The 23663-nt window shown below is 37.7% G+C and overlaps 1 protein-coding gene across 10 annotated transcripts in view; it reads right to left on the bottom strand.

Moving 5' to 3' along the window:
- PTPRK (protein tyrosine phosphatase, receptor type K) overlaps positions 1-23663 on the bottom strand; it is a 391069-nt gene that overhangs the window by 68949 nt on the left and 298457 nt on the right. For all 10 annotated transcript variants that reach the window (XM_015284457.4, XM_040697913.2, XM_040697914.2 and 7 more), the window contains exons 8-12: positions 21570-21872; positions 12421-12530; positions 11139-11340; positions 8441-8546; positions 2779-3052 (exon numbers count right to left, since the gene is read on the bottom strand). In XM_015284457.4, the coding sequence (XP_015139943.2) occupies positions 2779-3052; positions 8441-8546; positions 11139-11340; positions 12421-12530; positions 21570-21872 (995 nt within the window). The remainder of the gene's footprint in view (positions 1-2778; positions 3053-8440; positions 8547-11138; positions 11341-12420; positions 12531-21569; positions 21873-23663) is intronic.

Genomic DNA, 23663 nt, shown 5'->3' with positions numbered 1-23663 from the left:
TTACAGATTATTCAAATAAAATTGAAATCACGTCATAAGAATCCAGTATGAGATTACAGTGGAAAAGGGAGGAGAATTGTTGGTCATAATTATTTCATGGCACAGAAATACAGCAACAAGTTACATTTGTTCAGCACTGTGCTCAAACTAAATTGTCTAGCTGCATACAGGCATGCTCAGAGACACCTGAAGCATACTGTTATATCCTCTCCTACATGCTTTGAGGGTGGAATTAGCAGGGAGGCAGCCCAGGTATCCGTTCATATATGACATACTTGAACTACAACCTATAAGATCTGCCCAGGAAAGACAGTGATTTTCCAGGGATGTGCTTCAAATGGACTTGTATATGCAAAGATAATTTTTATGTATTTCGATTATTACTTTTTTTTCCTTCAGAAATTTGGTCAGCAACTGAAGCAATTAAACAGATAAATGACTTGGGTAAGCACACTTCAGACAACTTGAACAAATAAGAGTCATCCAGAAAGGTGTTTTCTGATCCTTTTGCAATTGTGTAGTAATTTTACAGGCAAACACACTAAAATAGTGTAAGATTGAGTGAGAGGATGCAGCTGCTGTTATATTAGGTCATCCTAAACGATATTATTATGTAAATAGAAAGTATCTTAATGACAGCTTCATTTTATGACATGCGCTCCATATAGTCCTGCCACCACCTGCACTGCCTCCTCAGTGGATCCCCTGGGATCTTTCTCTTCCTGAAGATCGCAGAGTAACTTTTGAAAACACAGTATGTACAGAATGAGCCAAGTCACGATATGAGGGTGCTCTATAAATACAACTTTTCAAAGTAAATGAAAGCTCCATGAAGGTTATCAACAAATTTTACCTAACTAGTATTCTCCCCAGTGACTGGATTTACCGGTTTACCCTCATTCAAAACATCTATGAACATCGCAGTGTAACCCTCATCCCACTCCCACAGTTTATTCCAGAGCACACTATACTTTCTGTTGACTATTGTGGTGATCCTCCTGGTTTACAGTAAAGCACCTGTTTAAATATTATGTAGCCCAGAGGTTATGCTTCAACCACTAGATCTGTGTCCAGGCAGAATGCAGTACAACCCCAGCTTCTAAAACATCCCTTCAAATCTCTCTAGAAACAGAAATCTGATCCTAAGTCTTAAATCATACCAGGTAAAAGTATTTTAGTATTAAACCCTCTCACAAACTGAAGTTTGAGGTTCAAGTAAAATGTAATTTGTTCTTCCCTTATCTTCTACTTGTCTGTCAAAATGTAAACACCAAAACAAAGTCTTACTTATATATTTAATATTTTTCTTTTTGTTCTTTTTTTGCAGTTACTTCTTGGGAAAATTAAATGAACTTCCATCAGATAAAGCTTTCAGTTTTCAAACAGCTGCAGTAAATAGTTTCTGGTTCTTCCTCACTCTGACTTGATGCAAGTGGTTTTCATAACCAGAGGGAGAAAGCGAGACTGCCTTCAAAAGGCACCAAGGCAAAGCCTCTTTGCTAACTATGGTTTGTTTGATCAGAGCAGAGACCCCAGAGGAAGGGCACACATGGCTCCTACTCCTTTCCTGGTCCTGGTGAGAACCAGATGCTGTCAATCTTGCTATCAAGCAGCTCCTTCCTAGGTTGCCTCTCTCTTCTTGTGGAGAGTCTTACAGCAACATCCTCCAGTTTTCTAAACTAAAGACTGAAAATCTAAATTTTTAATTATTTGAAGTTTCTGTGCCTACCACCTTTACCCTTTCTCTCCTTTGCAAGAGAAAAACAATTCAGGAGCAAAAGCACGGGCCCGCAGAGCCATGGTGTTATGGTGTTCCTCCCACCTGGAGTCCACTGTGATGTTTAATTTCCCGCCACTTTTTTTCTCTTTCGTATGCACAGAGCCAGCCGCAGTGCTCAGCAACAGGGCTAAAAAGGAGGCACTGGGGAGGTAATGAAGGTGAGTGACAGCTGCACTTTGAATGCTGCACAGCAGTTGAACAATCCTGAGGCAGACCTTGCCATAAAGGCTCTCAGAAACACACCATGGACATGGGGTTACTTTTGCTCAAGCCAATTTTTTTTTTTTTTTTTTTTTTTTTACTTTTTATTTATTTGAGGTTCAGGTGAGACTCTCCACAAGTTTACAACTCTTCATCAGCCTGCTGAGCAGCCTGATTCTGTTTATCCTGCAGTAATAAGTGTCGCAGTCAAGAGAGTTGGGGAAAGAACAGGGGATGCCATTTACCAAGAAGACAGAGGCAAAGCACTCACAATACTTGGACAATTACTGGTTATATATATAGTATATAAGTTTATAGTATATCATATATACTACATAATATTAGTATATCACATTATAAATAATATGTGTATTATATTACATATTACTAATATGCATATTAGTAATATTGCTGCTTATCTACTATATTATATAAAATACATAAATATATAGTAAATAATATATACTATATACTATTAGTGTATTATTATGTTACATATAAAATCTATATTACTAATATACAAGTTAGTAATATAGTTATTTATTTTATTATATTAATACATATTACTTGGTATAAATATTAATTTTTATAATAACGTATGTTACTAATACTAGAGGTATTAAACTTTCAACTAGTAACAGTTACTATGACACAAGGGTAATGCGAAATGTGAATGGCAGGCTGCCATAGCATGGAAATGAAGGGTGCTACTGCCAACAAACCCAGCTTGGATAGCCCTCATGTTCACAGGGGCACATCTTTTACTCTTCCATGAGGAAGGTATGGTTGGCACTCACCTTTTCAACGCTGCTCATGGCCTGGAAATAGATGTTGTAGCCTTTCCGAGGAGCCAGTGGTGGATTCCAGAAACCCTGGTAGGTCCTGTTGTCACCCACAGTGAAAGGGGCAGGCTCTGGCAGGTTTCCAGGGGGCAGCTCAGCAGCAAAGTAATATGGTGATCCCCCGCTGAGAGCCGTCTGGTAGGTGACAGGGATTTGGTAGCATTCCATGGCACCTGTCTCTCGCTTTGTTCGGTGTGGGTGCAGCTCCTCAACAACGATCTGGTAGGCACTAGAGAAACAGAGGAAAAATGTGTACCTTTAAAGTCACCTGCTGTGGCCAAGTGTCTAGTCTAGTAAAAATGTTAACCTGACTGTTTTGCATAAACTTCAAACAAAAAAGAAAAAAAAAAAGAGAAAAAGAACAGGAAAAAAGAAAAAAAAAAAAGACAGTGGATGCATGGATACAGAGAAGACACAAAAGCCTGAAGTATAGCAAAGCTGTCTAATTCAGCCAGTGGAAAGACGCAGCATCTATCCTTCCGGGAACAACAATACAAGTATATCTACACAATCCCCTAACAATGATTTTTTTTTTCCTTTCGAATAAACACAGGAATTAATCTGACTTTAAACTAGATTAATCTCTTCATCCGATAATCAGAAACATCTGAAGTTAGCATTTTTCCTTTGCAATGATATTACAGAAAGCTCAGCTTCAAGGCCCAACATAATGACTGCCTCCAGGCTGTGCTTGAAACACCAATTTGCAGTTGTCATATCATTAGAGACAGAATGTGCTGACAGGCTTCTCCACCTCTTGACCTTGCTGTGGCTTCTATCTTGGCTCAGAGCTATGCAGATCTAAAGTACAAGTGACATGCCATAACGCAGGCACAGATGGACAGAAATCTGTCCATTCCACCAAGATAGACTGCCTCATTCCTCTACAGTTGTCAATGATAAAATGTTAGAAACTGCTGAAGCAGATGGCATTCGGCCTATTAAATCACCATCCCAGCCCCCTAGTACCTATCTTGAAATGGTCCATGGGTTGGTCACTTTTCAAAATCACCTTCTCGAAATAGAACAGGTAATTATAATTCTTCTCTCTCCTTCAGGGGAACTACCTAACTGCAGTATGCTACCAACTCATTATCATCTCTCCCTGCTCTACAGAAACAGAGCTCAGTACACAGAACTTTGGTACCGAGAACAGGAAGCAATTCTCCTGTTTATAAGAAAGAAAAAACCCAGCTGTTTGCATTCTAAGAACTGTTTGAACAGGTATATATGTATGTATACAACACATATATACACACACAGTTAAACTCTCTACATGTAGATACATGAGAGGATACATGAAAGACCTTACAAACACTCACCTCGTTATCAAGATTAATAAAATAAATATGTCTAAGAACACAGATGACACCTGAAGCAACTCAGCTACATGAATATAATTTTCTGTTTTGGTTCTGTTTTAAAGATTCGAAAACAGAAAAACTGAAATCAAGGGGAGTTCTGGAAACTTCACTGCATTGCTGCAGGGACTCCAAAAGGCAAAGACAAAGGCAAGACAATCCTCATTTTTTCAGAACTTATGGGGCAACATTAAATTATTTTGTCAATTTTCTCTGCTACTAGTGCCCAGAAAACCTAATAACTATAGTGGCAGAGATGAAGTGTGATACCGGAGAATAGAATAAATGAAAGAGGAAAAATAAGAAACTAGTCCAAAGAGCTATCCTCTTTGGAAAGAGTTTCTGGCAGTATTTTCCTGCAACATTGTAGGCTAACAAGACACACAGGAATATAACCATTTACCTCTGGGCCCTTGGTGATGCCATCTGTTAAAACCCATTTACTAACACTCCAGTGGTTCCAAAGCAACATTCTATGTATGATATGTTACTCTGCATACTCATAACAGAAAGGACACTCCACTGTAAGATGCAACGAAAGAAGCCAGAGCTAAATTTGCATAATGAAAAGTGGAGTGCGTGCTGGCTGCAAAGACCATAAAGGATCAACATTTAAATGACAGTTTAAAGGTAACACACTTTGCTTGTCCGTGGATTTTTTTTGTTTTACATGTATTACTAGTCCTAAATAGGTGAGGAGCTCCCCAGACAACATTTTGCATGAAGAGATTATTTTTCAGATCAAAAACCTTTTTCTTTACTGAAGAAAACCTGTACAGTCCCTCTCTATCAACGAAGCTGATAAAGGGCAAATTAAGATGCCCCTATCAACAGATCTTTCTTTTTACCCCTCCCCCAAACCCCTGGCTCAAATAGGTATTGCAGTGGTAAACGTGTTGTTTGTATTTCGTATTCTTTCTGTGCATCTAGTGGAGACATAGCATCCTTTGCTTCAACAGGTGCCAGACTGAACAACAGCCCAAGTTACAACCTGAGCCTAGCTTGACTGACAGCTATGTTTTAGCCACTTCCTGTAGTGGCCCACTTGATCAACTTTGTTGCGTAATGAAAACAACCTAATTCTGCATACGGAGGTATTGGGAACATGTTCTCATATCACAGAAAATAAACCTCATCATTAAAAAGTTGTCTACAGTGATTCTGATCTATGCTCTCTGTAAACCTCATTTGAAGCGGATTTGAAAGAAGGATGTACGGGAGATTGTTTTGCTGATGGTCAGTCAGAATGATCCTTTAGAAAAACTACAGTGATAAATCATGTCTTTGAATGAATCACTGAAGCACCATTGATGCTACTGACTGGGACCTAATCCACCAGACTGATGGCAGAACAGTATCCTTCACAGAGAGCCTGAGCCTCCAAAGCCCTCTCTACTTTGGGATTTTTAGTATGCAATTTGATTTAAAACTTCAGAAGATCATAAAACAAGCTAGGATTGATTAAATGATAACATTTGTAGAGGAAGATATGTTTAGAGTCACATTTACAATTGTGATGACTATGGCATGTAGTGTCTTAAAGAAACAACTGATAGCCACCTGGAAATTTCAGTTGGGTTAAAGAACATCTGTTTCTTGGGGGCTGTGCTGATAGAGAAGCAGAGGTACAACAAAACATGATCATAGTATAATTCAGTTTATAAAAGAGCACCAGACTGTAAGCTTTTCTTTCTCTATAATTTTATTCATTCGTGCATTTATTATTATTATATAACATGGGCCTACTGCTATTAAATAAATTGATCATTTGACAGCCTGCAGCTCCAGGGATTAGAGAGCTGGGTGCAAACAAAACCTAAAAAAAACAGCTGTATTCTTCAGTGTCAGGCTGAAGAGAAGCATTAGAGTCCCTGCTCTACTCAATCACAGCTGCAGGCATGTGATGCATTTTTTGCCATCTACCTGGTAACACTCATGACAGCAAGACAGGCTTATAGTAGAACAGCAACTGCAGTGTGGATGGAATGAAGCTTCAGTAAAACTGGTCAAAATGTTTAGTGAAATGCACTGAATCAGTTCTGAATTTGTGTGCTACATTTTTCTCTCCTTTTAAGAAGCTGCTGAAAAAAAAACTGATTTCAATATACAGGGAAAGAACAATGTCTTACACATTTTCCTGGAGAATGTTCCTCATTCAGAATAAAGAATAAAACACCTATTTTAAGAATAAAGCTGAGCTTCCTGGTTACAGTGGAGGATTTATTTTGTGTGTCTCCTGATATTAGAAATTTAATGTAATTTCCTAGGTATTCAAAATCAATTAAAGTTAGAGGGAAGGTGGGAGATTGGAAGAAAGATGCACTCTTTTTTGAGAATATACTCAAATAATAGTTACTAATACTCTATTCAGCTATCCCTATCAAACTTTTGATTGACTTTTAATACACAGATCCTTTGCATCCCCCTCATAGGCCAGAATGACAACCTCATGACATGGGACTGAGGATGATGTAAGGGAAATTGACAGAATAAGTCAGAGGCATTGTGGGGCAGGTTTCCTTGGCAGTGACCTAATTGCTTGCAAGTACAGTACAGAGAAGCAGAACACCCCAAGTGCATGTAATCCTCTAACCACGCCCCATCATGCTACGGGGTTATGAAAGAAAATCCCCAGGAGAGAACCCTGGGATGAGAGATTGACCTCCCTGAGGGTAAGCAATGGGACTAAATGCGGGAGCCCCCTGCTGTGAACACAAACATGCTGCAGAACAGTCTGTGTAGAAAAGATGGGCACCACCACAGTGAGCGGATCCCAGTTGTGCTGTTAGATATGCTCTGGGCAAAAGAACTCATTGGTTCCTCTAGGAACCAGGTGCAAGACTGGAAAGATTTGGTACTGCTTAGAGAGAGGTATCATATTTTTAAAGAGGGACAGCTTTGCACGTGCCCAGCAGTAGGAAACCAGGAAGGTATTAAAAAGCACATACAGAGGTGCATAATGAGTTTAAGCACTTGTGTATCTTGAGAGTGTTTTCAGATCTCAAGTCTGGTTTCCAGTGTATCAATTTGACAAAAACCATGCCTTAGGAAGCTAAGTCCTGTACATCTTATCATTCTCCACCCTGCACAAAAATCCTAGGTTTGCTCCAGGGCAATCTTTCAGAAACTCCAGATGTATGAGGTTACAATTTTATTTACATCAATATCTCCTACAGAGGAAACTAATTTGGATGATCTTCTATGACACAAATAAATAACTGAATTATAGTGATCATAAGGATGACTGTGTGATAAGGATATAAAAATACTTATAGGCATGTGACTTACCCACACAACATCCAAGTAAAACAAATACTCCTCTTAATAGAAACAGATTCATAGGGCTCAGGCACATTACTGGACACCAGCTGAACCACAGTAATTGACAATGCAACACAGAACAAAATGCATTAGCCCATATTTCTTCAAATGTCACAAGGTAAGAGCATGAAAATGTTTTGATGCTCAGTAGCTAACTAACCCCCAATTACTTGGCTCTGTCCCTGAATCTTCCTGATGAAGTCATATCAGTAAAACACAAATGGAACCACATAATACCACAAAAATTTTGCACTAACGAGTAGAAGAAAAGAGTGGGATGTGGACTAATCTTTGCAAACAGAATTAAATTCTCTCTCAATAGAGAGCAGAAAGGGAAGGACCCCTGAAGTTAACATAAATGACATATTCTAATATGATTATGGGACACGCCAAATAAAATTTAATAGCTTGCTACATGATTTCTACTAAGAAGCACTCTGTGGGAAAAAAAGGTCAAATAGTTTGTATTCATCAGTATTTTTCTCCCATTTCCTCTGAGCTTTCAATTTTCCAATCATACATATGTGCTACAGAACAGATGATTTGAAGCACTGGAGAGGAAGTGTTATTTTCAAATCCATTTTCTGACAAACACCTTTCAACCTCATATTTCACAGACACCGAGAGGAAGTAAAATGAAACGATAATGGATAGGAGGTAGTCCTGAGGACCCTAAATCAAACAAGATGGACAGCTGGATGATTAAGGTCATGAATATCTTTTGGGAAAAAAAAAAATCTCTCCTTAATTACAGGTCTATTGGCAAGCTCAATTTTGCTAAGAAAAACAACAGTAACATCAAATGAATATCACTTAGAAATGAACAGTTTTATCAGCTTCAGGATAGCATATAATCAGCTAAAGAACCCTCTTCTTGATTTCTTTAGTTTTTAGGTTTTGTTTCTTCATTTGTTTTTTGTTTTTTGTTTTTTTACCTGATAGGAGCACCTTTGGCCTGTGCTGGTCTCAAGAGCACAGTTATTGTAGTAGCAGTTTCATTGAGAGACGCATCAACTCCTTCATAGTCCGGTAAAGTGGGAGCTGATTGATGTTGAGTGGGAAGGAAAAGAATAAGAAACAAATCAGTGAAAAGATTTTGAGTTTTTATGACATTGTGGCTGTTCACAATACAATAAAAAGGCATGATATTCATCAGCTACATGACTTTTTTTTAATTATTTGAGTCAAGCACTGCTTTTTATTAGAGCAACAATTGATAATCCTGCTCCCCATCAAGTCTCCCTCCCTCAAGTGAGGGAGGATTTGACTGCTAAGAGACCCCAAGAACACAAAATCTATTTTCTTCTCCCTCTTTCTATCTTTCAATCAAGTGTGTTCACAATCTTGAAGACCTACATCTACCACCTCTCTTCCTTCTCCAACAATTTAGCCATCCAGTTTAGCTACGCAACTTTGGCCTGTCGTCACAAACCTGTCACAGCCCTGACTAATTATACTGTTGCTCACAGCAACTCTAGTGCAAGGAAAGACACAGGATCTTCTGTGTTTCAGTAAAAAAAAAAAAAAAAAAAAAAAAAAAAAAAAAAAAAAAAAAGGATATCCATTAGATAGTAAACTCTAACAACCTTGAAAACGATCTTCATATTTGTGTGGGTTTTTTTTTTGGTAGATCTCTTTTTTTTCAGCATGTAGATTTACCTTTATAAAATTGTTAATGATGCCTTTATGTTTCAAAATTAATTGTCCCAAAAAGGTGTTTTCTAGCAGGATGTCAATCATTTAAATATAATAATTTTAAGATAATGTATCAATAGATGGAAGAGCAAAGAAAGACTAAAAGCTATACTTCATTAGTCTCAGATCCTAAATGCACATTAAAAAGTTGTCAATTTCAGAAAATATTATTGTTTCAAAGAAATAATGTTTGTTGAAGGTTCATCTATAAATTACTCTTTACACCATATTCAGTAGGTGTAACTGAAAGGAACCATTTTATCCCTTATTAAAATAAAGCCAGCATTTCCTGAAATATATGTGTTACTGCATCAAAATCATTATCCTGAGTGACACTAGACAACAGATCAGCATAAAGCAAGATAAGAGAAAAAAGGAAAAAGAAACAACTCTTAAATTCAGATAAAAGGGTGTCACAGTCTACTTCTAAGCTTTCCTAGTATTAAACAAGTATTTTCCAAGTATTAACTAACACATATCCATACTGTGTCCATTTAGTTGAGGTTCAGTGGATTCTGGACAATATTCCCAAAATTTTTGAATGGAAAGAAGATAAATCTGAAGAAGCCTGAATACATCGTAGCCCTAAATCACTCAGACATTTTGAGATGCTTATTCTTAAAACAGTGAAAAGGCTGGGACACGGGCATGCTAGCAAGATATTATACTGCTATAACTTTTTTTTTCCCTACAAATTGGGCCAACTTCACAATTAGAAGAGAAGTATGTAATTGGTACATGTCCCTCATCTCTGAAAGTTTTGACCTGGAATTTCGTGTAAAATAACACAAAGACCTTAAAGAATCAGAGTAAAACATCAGACTCCAAAACAACCTCATAGGCTGGATGAACAGAACATAGCATTTGTTTTTGTCTGTTTTGCTTTTAGAAGGGGCTGGGGAATGATGAATGCTAGTACTTATGTTCTGGGATGGAATTTGACACAAGTTGTTAAAGTTAACTACAAATATAGCATTTAACTTACTGCAGATTTCAAGCAGTTCTGCCTTGAGTTTTCTCACATTTCAATTCACATGCATGTTTTAGGAAACTGGGTGAGGAGAGCTGGTGAATAGTTTTCCAAAGAAATGGTATGTGCATTTCAATACATTATTAACACCTCTTTACAGTAGGATTTAAGTTTCATTTTGGCGGATAATAAGAGAAATAGCTTGCTTTGTGCTGCCTACATTTTTAAATGACTGACTTTTTTTGCTACCTGCTAAGCTGTGAAGTTATCACACCTTAAAATCAACAGTCTCTATGGATATAGCATTGACTCATTTTCTGCTTGTCAACTGTATAAGCTATCTTATGTTTTGAGAATTATATAAAAATTTAAGGAAATCAAAATATTAAAGCATTCAATTTGACATTGCTTTTTTTTTTCTAGAGTTTTCAGTGCATTATTAAGATGAATAGAGTAATTCTTAGCACACTGCAGTAAGTGGAAAAAAAAGGCACAACAAAGCAGAACTATTTGAAGCTGGCAGAAGAAATTCACACTTCATGTTAGCTTCTCCAGTTCTGTTACAGTCGTATGTTGCTAAGTGGTGGCACGTTGAGTAAGTCGGTTAATTTTCTGAATCTGACTTTACTTGTCTTCAAAACAAATAAATTGTACATAGTAACTTATGGAGTGCTGCAAGGCTTAATTAGTTGAAGTTTGGAAAGCACTTTCAAATCTATAGATGAAAGTAAAATATTAAACAAAATTAAACATTTGATAACTACAGTTGTGAAATTTCCCGGAACTTGTTCAGGAAGTACAGTCAAAAGCATTTTCATTAATACTAAAGCTCCTTTCAGAATGTGATAGGAATGTTTTGTTTTAGATTTCTTGATCAGTCAAGTCTTGAAAAAAACATTTAAAAACAGTGATCACTGCCCACTCTTGCCTCACTCAATTTTTTTTTTAAATTAATTTATCTATTTTACCTGAAATGTTGGTTGTTACATTGATTGTGGTTGCTGGCCCAAACCCTTTGACAGTGCTTGCACGTAAAAAGAACTGGTAAGTGGTCCCAGGATGTAAATGCGAAAAGACGTGGTGTGTGCTGTTCCACAGTTTTGACACAGTTTGTGGAGGTCCTGCCACTGGGACCGCAGGATCAAATGACCGTATACTGCTGTAGCTCACCTGGAAAACAAGATTATTTCCAAAATTTTGTTACAGTTTCAGCACAAGGGGATTAAGTTAGCTTGGATGGAAATGAAACAAAAATCATATATTCATCTAACTATCCAGCTCTCTCAGAAATACCGTGTGTACTTGACGTGTATTATTGTCCAGTCTGTTTCATTTGAAGGGGTATATGTATGTGCTTCATTTCTCACAGTGGCAATGTCCGTCTTCCTGCATAGGTGTTACAAAGCCTTGATTTCTTGGAAATGGCTGAACATTTGCCTGCCTATGGGAAAAAACTGCACAGGCTCTTTGTTTTGCTTGGCTTGTCAGCTTTACTTTACCTAGCAAACTGTCTTTATCTCAACCTGTGCTTTTTCTCATTTTTACCTTTCCAATTTTCTCTTCCATTCTCATTGGGAAGAGTGAGCGAGAGGTTGGGTGGTGGCTGCCCACCAGTATTAAACCACAACACTTATTCAAAGGGCTTTTGTTTGGCTTTTTGGTTTCTCTGGCTCCTAAAAAACATTAGTATGCAAAATTGTAACCTTTGTTCCTTAAAAAGGCTGGTGGAGAGGATGGCAATCTTTCCCCATATCTGTTCATTTTTAGAAAAGCTTCCTGCCAGTCTCCCATGGAAGTCACCAGAAGGCTCATGTATTAAACACCTTCTAAATTGAATATATATGCAGGTTTCTCTGAAGGCCTTACAAAGTTAAAAAAGGTGCTTCCAAATTTAATAATCTTCTTACCTTTCAAGTAACCTTCTCTTCCAACAAATAAGATTTTACAGGTCACGTTTGTCATGGCCTTGGAAGGACGAATAGTAACGATACAAGATTTTTAAAATTAGCACTTGCCACGTGGTTTGTAACATCCTTACATTTGCTTGCTGAAGATATTGGACAGGACCATCCAGGCAACAACACATACACCGCAATTATACATTTTGAGCATCCATTCCAGTATTCTTTAAATGAAGGCAGCATCTAACTGAACAGTCTGCCTTCAGAGAAGAAGCAACTACCACCAGCCACCTCTCCCCCACACTTTCCTAGCCCTGTCCTGTATGCTTGTCAGCTGTTTGATGATTACCTCATACTGAGTAATGATGCCATTTGGGTCCACAGGTTCTTTCCAGTTGAGGAAGATCTTATCTTCAAAAGGAGTTCCTTTCACTGACTTGGCAGGTATAGGACCTGGAACTACAAACAAAATAAAACTTAAGAAATTCATGAGACAGACAAATTAAAGAGATGGCAGAACATCCTATTAAAATTGAAAGTCAGCACAGGTCTATTTTTATTAGCATTCATTCACATGCAAAAGATAGTGGTAGAGAGTACAAAAAGCACTTCAAAGCATATTTTGTCATTCACAGTGAAGAGAGAGCATGAAGTTGAAATGTTATCCCCACATACGGTTTTCAAAACTTAATGCAAAGTCAAATTCTCTTGTAATATAGCCAGGGGAAGTGGTTCAGGTTAGATTATTACTTCAGGTGTTCAGGGAACTCTGTAATATGCATATCATAGGACAAGGACTACATGGTTTTAAAATCCTTTTAAAAAGAAAAAATCAAAGGAAAGAAAGCCTATATATACAACATGTTTCAAATGAGAGAAATGCTTACAAAATAATTTTCAGTCAGCCCTTCTTATGATTTGTTGTCTTAAAAGGGGGCTGGGCATAAGAAAACAGCAGTTCAGCAGCCACTGCTTTCAACAGCTACAGCACTCCCACTGAAGAAAGATCAAAACCGCATACTTAAATCTGTCAAATAAAAGATATTTTCAAAGCTTTGAACTGAACCACACTAAGATGACCCTACTTTCTTATTTTAAATGGAACCAATATCCTTGCTGTAATAAAAAGTCTGAAGTGTCATCTCAGGCCTCTTTGCCTGAGTGATTCGCAGTGCCCAGTAATCCTATCAATGCCAGGTGGGAGTGCTTAGTTATCTCCCCTTCCAGCTCACAAAATATTTTTGATCATACACATGGTTCCTTTTTAACCACAGCAGCTCACCTACATTGGAAGGCATACATGCTGAAGGAATAAGGATAAGACTACCTGAACAAACCCTAAAACCAAGGAAACACCCTGCACCCTTGAAAAAAAAAATCCAAATTTGCCAAAATCTTCAGTCTTTCAAGCTGTCAATATGTTGACATATATTCCCCCATCCCTTCTTAATTAGCCTTTTTCAGCGCAACATCCAGTGAACCTAATGCATGACATTTCCTGAGTATTAATCTTCAAAGCATATTCACATTTTATAAAGAGTAAAAATAAATTAATAAGCACTGGATCAAAGGAGGTGCAAGGCACTATGCTAGCAGTACCATGGTGAATGTGGTGTGTCCCAGTAACAGGTTTTATTTCAGTCTGCAAAGAAGTTGGAAATGGTAATCTGACCCTTGGTACAAGCAATATCGTTTAGTACATTAATAATAAATTTATGGAGTCAGAGAAGCCAGCAGTAAACAGAGGAGAGCTTCACAGAAACTGTTCACCCATCTGTCAAGCTAAGACTTAGGAGAAGTTAACTAAAATCACACACTGCTGTTTTGCTTCAGTGTACTGATACAGACTTGGGACTGGATAAAGGCTGATACGCCATGACAGCCCCTTTGCGTTGTTTGCAGCACTCACACATTTGCTGCAGGCAATCCTTTGTTTTTCACAGGAATGCTTCACTTTTTTTCTTCTCTACATCTGAAATGAGGTATGAATATACTCTGATTGTTCCTAGAAGATGTGCATGTGTGTCTATATGCACACATCTGTGTTTGAGACAGACCATACAAATGCACCAGGACATACACACAAAATATGAAATTTGATAATAAAGCTTATTAAAGCATATGACATTAAAAAATAACAGACATAATTGCTCAAAACCCTGTAAAATACTTTTTTTTTTTTTTTTTTTGTGGAGCTTTTAAAGAATATGTTTTACATTTAATTGAATCTGGGTACAAAGCCCAAGTTTCAGGCTTGCATAAAGACCCCTACATTTCTGCCAGGTGGGAGAAACCTCTGAGTTCATCACATTGTGTGGCCCTGTTTTCTTCTTCTGTACTATAAAATTATTTGCTTGTGGCAGCAGCAGTGTTAAACTGACAGGAATATCATTATCCCAGTTATTTTCATGCTTCTCTTCCTACTGGCATGAGAAGGCCAGGAGAACAGAAGCTAGGATAGTGATGAGCAGCTTGCTGAGAATCTCAGTAAAAACAAGGTCAGAAAGCAAAGCATAGAAAGTATCTAGAAAAAGAGAGCAATTATTCCCATGTACCTCATCCACCCCATAAATTCACCAAAAATGAAGCTTGTGAACAACTTCAATTATTTGAGAGCTCAGCTAGAGTTAAAGCAAAGAAAAAAATAGAAGTTGAAATGCTTAGAAAAAGGAAGAAAAGGTTAGTTTTAGTTTGAAGGACACATTTTGGTGGGTTTGAAGCTTCTTCCCTTCCATTTTTCAGTTAAACCACTGTAAAAACATATTATTTGCACAGGTTTACCAAAGGAAAGGGAGGAAGGTGAGAAGCATACGCAAAAGTATTTGCTTAAAAAATGCACTGTGAGCAAGCACACATATTCCATTCACCTCATTAGTCAAAATAGTGTCTAATCTTCCATGCTTGCATTTTCATGTCTTTGTCCTCAGGCCAGTACTAGTTACACACAGAAAAGTCCAAACACTACAAACAAAAACTTGCCATCAGCAACAAAAGACCAACAGCAATATTACCCGATAGTAACACTACAGTGAAGACCCAAACTGCACTCTTCCATTTGGATAGCCATCACTATCTATTCTCTCCAACTTCCAGCAGGACTGCAAGAAACACCTCAAGCTTTGCCTTTTTAAAAGCAGTATTCAGAGCCCCCACTCTTTTATACAATCTTTAAAAAGTACTCAAGTGAAAAACGTTCAGGTAAACATCATCTTTCTGTTGGCAGCATCTTTCAGAAGCCACCACACAAGGAGCCCAAAAGATAGGCTCTCTATAGGCATTTGTGCGCATCTCCAAAAGTCCCACAGCCCATTTCTGGGGATCGTGGCTACCTTGTCAGCTCCCATTCTCCTTTCTAAGTGAGTTCTTCTTGTCTTTGTAGATAGCCTACACTAAATCAAATCACCCATGACTACTACAAGTGTATATTTAAGTGAAGTACATTACTTAAGATTCCATATCAATGGCCAAGTATCTGAATAATTCAAATAGTGTATGTAGCTATCAAAGGAGTTGTGCTCTAACATTTTAGCCTCTGCACCCTCTCTTCAAAAAGATTCTGGCTCCATTGATTTTCTTTCCATTTACTGACCTTGTGAAGTGTGAACCCACCATCTCTGAGTGACAACAGCAAACACTCTTTCCTTTATATACATTATTCTAGGTCAAGCTTCCAGCAGGTTCAGACTTATGCTTAGCAGAAGAAATTAAATTATTTAGGAGGGTTAAACTATATGGTTTACAGGAAAACCTTTTACAATAAGGGGGGTGAGGCACTGGAACAGGTTGCCCAGAGAGGTGGTGGAAGTCCTGTCCCTGGAGACATTCAAGGCCAGGCTGGATGGGATTCTGAGCACCCACCCTGATCTAGCTGTGCATGTCCCTGTTCATTGCAGGGGAGTTGGACTAGATGACCTTTAAGGGCTCCTTCCAACTCATACGATTCTGATTCTATGACTCTAAAAGATAATTAACTTAAGCAAAAACAACAAAAAATACCCTCACAAAACAAACCTCAAACTACTTTTCTGTTAACAACAACAACAAAAAAAATTATACAAATGTTAAAAACGTGTATAAAAAAAAAAAAAAGAATACAAATTTAAAGGGAATTTTAGCAGTGTTTTTATAGGGGAAATGTCACAAGTTCATCTTTCAGGATTTAGCTGCATTTCCAGAGCCCTGTTACGAAGCTATATATTTGTATAGTGAATAGCTGATAATCTTTTGTTCTACAAATGTAATGTGGTGGACTTCTATAAAAAACCACGCAGAATAAAATTACAAGCTATCAATCTGACATAAAACCAATTCATTGTAGTGCAATATATTTGCATTAAACTATGTCACAGTCACAAATAAATTTTTATTCACAAATAGTGTCACTTAAACCTCATTGTACACTAACTTAACAGGAAATTTATAGTACATTATTTCTGGAAGAACAATGTACTAACTGACACCAGCCTCTATAAAACTGAATTTATAGTGCTTCTGTTTTCATGCTACAAAATAATGAAAGTGCATGCAAACAGAATATTTTTATTACTATACTCTGTGAAAGTTGTGCAGAGTATTATTATTATGCAATACAGTAAAAGTTGTGTGTAGATGTATGCACAGTTATAGGAAAAATTCCTTTGTGATACTCGAGGAGTAAAGTACATCAGTAACAAAGCATATAGCCATTCTCAGAAGGCAGATGCTCTGTTTCCAGGAGATGGTAAAAGACAATCTCCTCTACTGCTTAAGTGTTATAACCAATTAAAACGGTCTACCTTTATATTTGCTCTGAGGGAAAAAAAAACCTAGGATTTATCATATTAGATTTATGCTTCCAACTGGCTCACACCTGCAGGTGCCACCTCTAGGCCCACGTAACTTCCCCATGATATAAAAATACAAACACAACAAATATAAATGCTTACGATCAAGCTATTTGCTATGCCAACTGGCAGTGGTCTTCAGTCTCAGCAGCAACAGCATTTGCCACAGATATGGACACAAATATCATGCAGGGCTGAACCTGCACATTCAGCATTTGCTGAGTTATGGGTGCTGGGCATTGGCGTCCAGTGCATTTTGCTGTTTAAAGCCCTATTGTCCCAAATGCGGACTTCAGCACTTCTCAGCTCTGAAATTTGGAAACATTTGTCAATTTTAGGGTAAAAATAACCTTACACACTGACAAAATGGCAACTGCACAACTTACTAAAACCATGCAAATCAGTATTCTGATGCTGGATTCAAGTAGTACATGGGCTGTCAATGAAGGCAATTATCAGGCCTACACATCACTCCTTGTCCCGTTGCAGATAGCTTCAATAACTGTTAATCCTGGCCTGCTTTCAGGTGTAATTATGTCAAACACACCATTGCCAAAAAGCACCTCACATGGCATATCACTTTTCCAGCTATAAAGCTTCTAATATAGGTAACTAAAGGAAATGAAACTAGAAAGTTGTTTCAGCCAGTGTAAATAATTCTGCGTTCCACGGCCAATTTTTCCTGAGGTATTAATATAAAACCTAGCTTGTATTTCTACTCCCTGCAATAGCTTTAAACAACTTATTTCATTTGCTGTTCATTCAGTGTAAGCCTAAAATAAATCTGACCTGAAGAGTCAATAATTTCAATATTTTTCTTCCTTTCTCACAAATCAAGTTTTCTGATGTTTTAAATGAAAAGTGCTTACATGCCTTTCTACCATCACTTTTCTCTCTCTCAATTACATGCTGTTAGCAAATCTTACCTATCATCTGAAAAAATGATTGGGGTTATTTTTAAGAGCAGAAGGACAAACAGGTCATTCCAGGCTCCTTTTATGAAGGGCAGTGGAGCATTTATAACCAGCTTCCATTTGCTGCTGCACAAGATGTAAAACTTCCTTCCTTATTTGATGAAATCAACACTAAGTTTTGCCAGTACACAAGACATGAAGTGCATTTATCTCCCTTTTTGGTCAAGGACTGAAGTCAATATCTTTAGTGAGGGCATACATGGATAACTTTACATCAAATCCTTTATCATTTCATCATGAGTTTTGCTTTATTAACCGTAACTACTTGCCAATTTCCAGTAAGATTAGTATTCAGCGTTCACTTGGCATCTGTGCACGTCACTCAGCTAAGTAAGTTACACTTTTTTTCAAGATAGTTTGCTATTTCAAGCAGTCTTTGCAACCTTCCTTTGCTGCATCAGGCTTACTGCCTGTTCATCTTGCTGCATTAACTTTTCTCCCAGGTGTGCTATTTTTGTCACTTGAACTATGTTACAAGCAGAGTTTTATATCTATGTTCTTCCAAAGCTCCTTGAAGCATTTTTTGTTTCCTTTGATGGAGACATATTTTGTATCTCCTCTTTTTTTTTTCTCCCAATATTTTCCTGGGGTGCCAGAACAGCTTGAAAAAGCACAGAAGAAACAAGCCCTCTCAAAACAAATGCTGAACGTGAAAAAAAGGAAAGGGAAAGGGAAAGGGAAAGGGAAAGGGAAAGGGAAAGGGAAAGGGAAAGGGAAAGGGGAAGGGGAAGGGGAAGCCTCTCCCTAGAGCAGGCTGCACAGGTAAACCTTACTTTTTTTTTTTTTCTTTTTTTCCCTGTATTGAGTCTTTCAAACACATTCCATCCCCAGCTACACAGCAAGAGCTTGTTCCAAATATTAGTAATTATGTGGTCTCTCCCAGTGAAAGATGGTAATTCAGCTGTAAACTAGTTTCCTTGTTTTCTTATTCTTTGTATACAGACTATCAGTATATTGCTAGTACTTCATTTTTCTGTGGAATTCAGCTCCTCACAAATTACTACATTAAAAATTAATTTTACCAACTCCAGTTAAACTGAAATACTTAAGTCAACAAATATTCAGATCCAGCTCTAGTCAGAAAAAGGGCTATTTTGGAGCTGTCTGATACTCTTGGCTTCACTTTCATCCAGGTTCTGAATAATAAGCTACTAACAGCTACTTCACTTGTCAGTCATGGCTCAAAAGGTCTGAAGAAGAGCTTCTGAAACTTACCCTTCCCTTCTACTAACCATTTTCTGAATTAATTTTGCTCCTAGCATGATATGCTGCTCAGTTATCACTCAGTGCTCTGGCTTTTGTGATACCAGAGATCCATGCAAGTTCAACATCCTCTGAATTTAAAGAATCCTAGATTTTCAAAAGTGTACAAAGTTTCTGGCAGAATGACAGAAGAAGAGATGAAGGGTAACATTAAAAAAAAAAAAAAAGAGAAAGGAAAAAGACGTGGAAGCATGGGGAAGATGGATAGAGCAACAGAAGATGAGATCAAAACAGGAAAGAGGAAGAGAGGAAACCATTGAGGCAGGTATCTTCAACTTCATCAATCTACAGATTCCGGAAAGTGGTAATGTCCCCAGATTGTAATGAAAATCATGCTAATTCTACAATACCTACAAAAAGCATGATTACAATGAGGCTACTTCTGACCGTGTATGAAATATGTGGGGCACAGAACTATGCATTTTACTGTAGTTCTCATGCTTTTTGTTTGAATCCTGCTTTAGGCAGCAAACTGTCTTTTCACACAGTTTAAATGGAAACTTGATCACTCAGATATTGGACTGAACTCACACCCTACACAAATACAGTCAACTACAGAAATTAGTTTACTACTGCCACAAGAGCTCAAAGAACCATGCAGGTGTGAATACCTCTTTGATCCTCTACGATGGCTAACAGCCCTCAGGATTGCATCTTGCTTACATGTCACGTCTTTTGAAATATGTGACTAAACAGACACACACTTCCAAGTTAATCAATAGCGCATAATCAAAAACGTGCATTTTACTCCCAACAGAATCACTGACTTGGCCTCACAAGACGATATTTCCAGGTTACAAGCATAACCATCACCACTGTGTCTAAATATACCCTTCAAAGTGCATTAATCCTTCCCTGAAGACAGCATTTGCTTGAAATAGTGTACCTTAGAAAATTCTGTTCCCTGCTGCTATGCTAGTCCAAAAGACTGCCCAACATGTATAATTTTCGATGAGTATCCCACAACAAAAACAGAAGACAAAACATATGCACCTAACTCTGCTCTTCACAATCACTTCTGTGATGAGCAGCTACCATCACTGCATACCCAACTACATAAAGACTCTCAGAAACCATAACCCTTCTAGAAAATTCATTTAAAAAGAAAAAGAAAGCCATTTTTCCATGGACATTGCAATATTGCTACTACTTTTTTTCCTTTTTTTTTTAACCTCAAGGAAAATAGTAACCATAAATACTTGCAATGTAAGTCCAGATAAAGAAATAATTCATCATGACTTATATGTATAATTAATTTAAAATACAGTAATGCTAAAATTTGAATTGCATGAAACATTCTAATTTTGAACTTGTCGATAAATCTTCACGTGATGCATCTCTATCACTATAGCTTTCTACAGATCCTCCCTCATACTCTGACTATTTAATCAGCTGTTTTCCTTTCTTTATTGCAACAGCAAACATATTCTTGTTCCCTTTCTTATAAAACTGAAAATATATTGCAAAAAAGCGCTACCAGATTCTAACCATGCCATTGATATACATGGCTATACATTCTTCTCGTTTATTTTATAGGCAAGGAACCATGCTACTTCTTTAAATTTTATCTTTCTATGGAGCTACGCTCATAAATTACCCCAAATAATCATTTTAGTTTTTTTTTTTAACCCCCTATGGAAATATCTATTTTCATTTTGTTGTCAATATTTCAGTAAAATCTAAACATAAGATAAGGAAATTCAAATTGCTCATTGTTTCCACAGCTGTAACCTTATTAGAGAAAGTATCTATTTTAATTTCTTTAATGCTGATATTCTTAGAATAATCACTGAATGTCACCATCACTGTCTACATCTATTCTTTATTTCTCCCTGACTGTGGTAAGCTAAACTGCCCTGTGTCAATGAAATTTCATCCAGAGCATTTGAAAGAGGAGTTGTTGAAATATTACTTTAATCTGGCGGGTGTTTTAAAAATGTTAAATACACTATATTGTAACCTAAAACATAAATAAATTATTGGTCAGATATATTTGCTGAAGACTAGTCTTCAAATCTTGAATAGTCTTAAACCACCAAACTGAATATTTAAATACCATGTACAGATTACTTTCTTTTTGAAATAGCAGGCCTAAAATGCCATGTAGAAGCCTTTACCTAACACCACCATGTGTTTCTTGTCATCTGCATTAACACATTTTTGCAATGACTGGGAAACCAACCTTTTTTTTTTTTTTTTTTTTTTTTTTTCCCTGCAATACAGAAATTCAGTTTCACTTGAGCTGCAGTGACAGTTTGGGCTATGTACGCAAGTTGACATCTATAGTATTTTTAAAGCTGCTGTTTTAGGGCTAATTAATACATTTAAAGATCGGAACCTCAGTGTTTCAGGCTACATACTGTAGCACACAAAGTCAATTCCTTCCACCTGTCTAGACCAGACTTGGACATAATTTCTGTAATAACATTTATGCATACCATCTTCGTCTGTCTGGATAATGGTCTCCTCGCTTTCCTTCCTCCCTTCTGGGTTGGTTAAGATCATTTTGAGGCTGACATTTGTGTACGGAGGCAGATGATCCACAACATGCTGGGGTGCTTTGGGGTCCATGTCCAAGCAGTCTGCCTTGCTCTCATTACGTCCACAGAAGTAATGGTAGCATATCGTGACATTGAAAGTGTGGCAACGAGTGATATTGTAACCCAGAGATTCCCAATCCACAGCAATGTGTCTGGCCTGAATCTCAGCAATCTTCAAAGTTTTAGGTGTTCTCATAGGTTCTACAAAACAGAGTAAACCAAAGAAAAATGTTAATGATGCTCACTCTTTCACAGGATAGCTACAGGAATGTGAAAACAAAGGAGATGCACACAGATATATTACTGGAAGAAGTACCATCCTTGGTGCAGGTGCCTGAAGGCAAAAAACTGCTACAGCCTCCATGTTTTTGTTTTCTCTTCAGCCTCTCTTTGCAACTTTCATTCAGTGATTAAGACTTATCAACAGTGAAGAATTGTTATTAGTAGCGTAACGATTCAAAGCAACTGAGAATACAGACAGCAGATGTAAGATTGACCAAAATGCCACCCAGTTGTCACCACTGGCTTTCCTTCTTAATTTTCACCCTTTTCTCCCATTTTTATTTTTACCTGAGAAAATTAGATAATATATCATAGTGGTGAAGAGTCAACATTCACCTCACTACAATTTATCATGCCATAAAGCAGTGCTGTATGCTAATTAGCTAATCACCTTAGTTAGCCAGCAATTACAAAAATGGTGCAGATATTAACTGATGTTTATTAATTTTAGTAATGAGGCTATCCATTCAAACAAAACCACTGAGAAATACTGTAAAAAAGCTTTCGGATATTCCCATTATATCCCTCTTCTTTCAGATTCCTAAAACTTTGGCCACTGCTCTGACCTGGTAATCTCTGAACTGTGACCCAAGTTCACCTGCTCTCCCCCCCAAGCACATTCAACAGCAGAGGACATGACACTCCCCAAGCTGTCATCAATCCTTCATCATCTCTCTAATGCATTCATTCCTCATGCAAGACTAACTTTTATTGTTGAACTTAATTAAAATGATTACACAATGAAAATCATGGCCATGACTACATATACACTAGAGTTTCACTAGAAATATACCAAGGGGATTTTTATATCTTGCTAACACATACTTCTTCAATACAGAAAATAGAGCCTGCTGTAGGTACAGCTGCAGCCTTGTGTCCTTGCTGGTGTAAGGTCAAAACCATTGAGATCATCCAAGAAAGTGAAACACAGCACCTCTCTTTCTGGACCTAACTGTCCTGTGTAACTTGCACTTCTGAAATGAAAATCCCACCCATGGTAATAGTAAGCCAAAAGCACAGATGATATATTGAAATAAGGAAATATCAATCAGTATAATCTATTTAGATGATTTTTTCAGGGCAAACCACAAAATTTTAGTTTCAAACACCAGAACAACCAAATTCTAAATGTAACATAAGGGTATTTCTTAAGAAAGATGACAATAAAATGGGAGGAGCTGTTGACTTTGTCAAGGGTAGGGAAATCTTGACAAGCTAGAGGTCAGAACAATTACCAGCTGCAAGAAGTTTAACAAGAGCAAGTGCTGGATTCTGGATTTGGGATGAGGTATATGGGTATAGGTACAGACTGGGGGATGAGAGGCAGTAGAGCAGCCCTGTGGAAAGGAATCTGGGGGCTCTGGTTTGACAGCAAGTTGATTCTGAGCCAGCAGTGTGCCCTGGCAGCCCAAAGGAACAACAGTACCCTGGGGAGTATCAGGCCCAGCACTGCCACTGGACAAGGGGAGGGGTTGTCTTGTTCTGCTCTGCATTGTGCAATCTCACCTTGAGCACTCGGTGCTGTTTGGTTGCCACAACATATAAAGGACATAGAACTATTGGAGAGCATCCAAAGGAGGGCTATGAAAATGGTGAAGGGTCTGGAGGAGATGTATGAGGGGTGGCTGATGTCATTTGGTTTGTTCAGCCCAGAGCAGAGGACAATGAGGGAGGTCTCTTGGTGGCCCAGAACTCCTCACAAGGGGAACA

The sequence above is a fragment of the Gallus gallus genome, chromosome 3 (genome assembly GCF_016699485.2).
Source record: "Gallus gallus isolate bGalGal1 chromosome 3, bGalGal1.mat.broiler.GRCg7b, whole genome shotgun sequence".
NCBI lineage: Eukaryota > Metazoa > Chordata > Aves > Galliformes > Phasianidae > Gallus > Gallus gallus.
The sequence above is the reverse complement of the archived record's forward strand: the minus strand, read 5'-3'. Positions and strand labels throughout refer to the sequence as shown.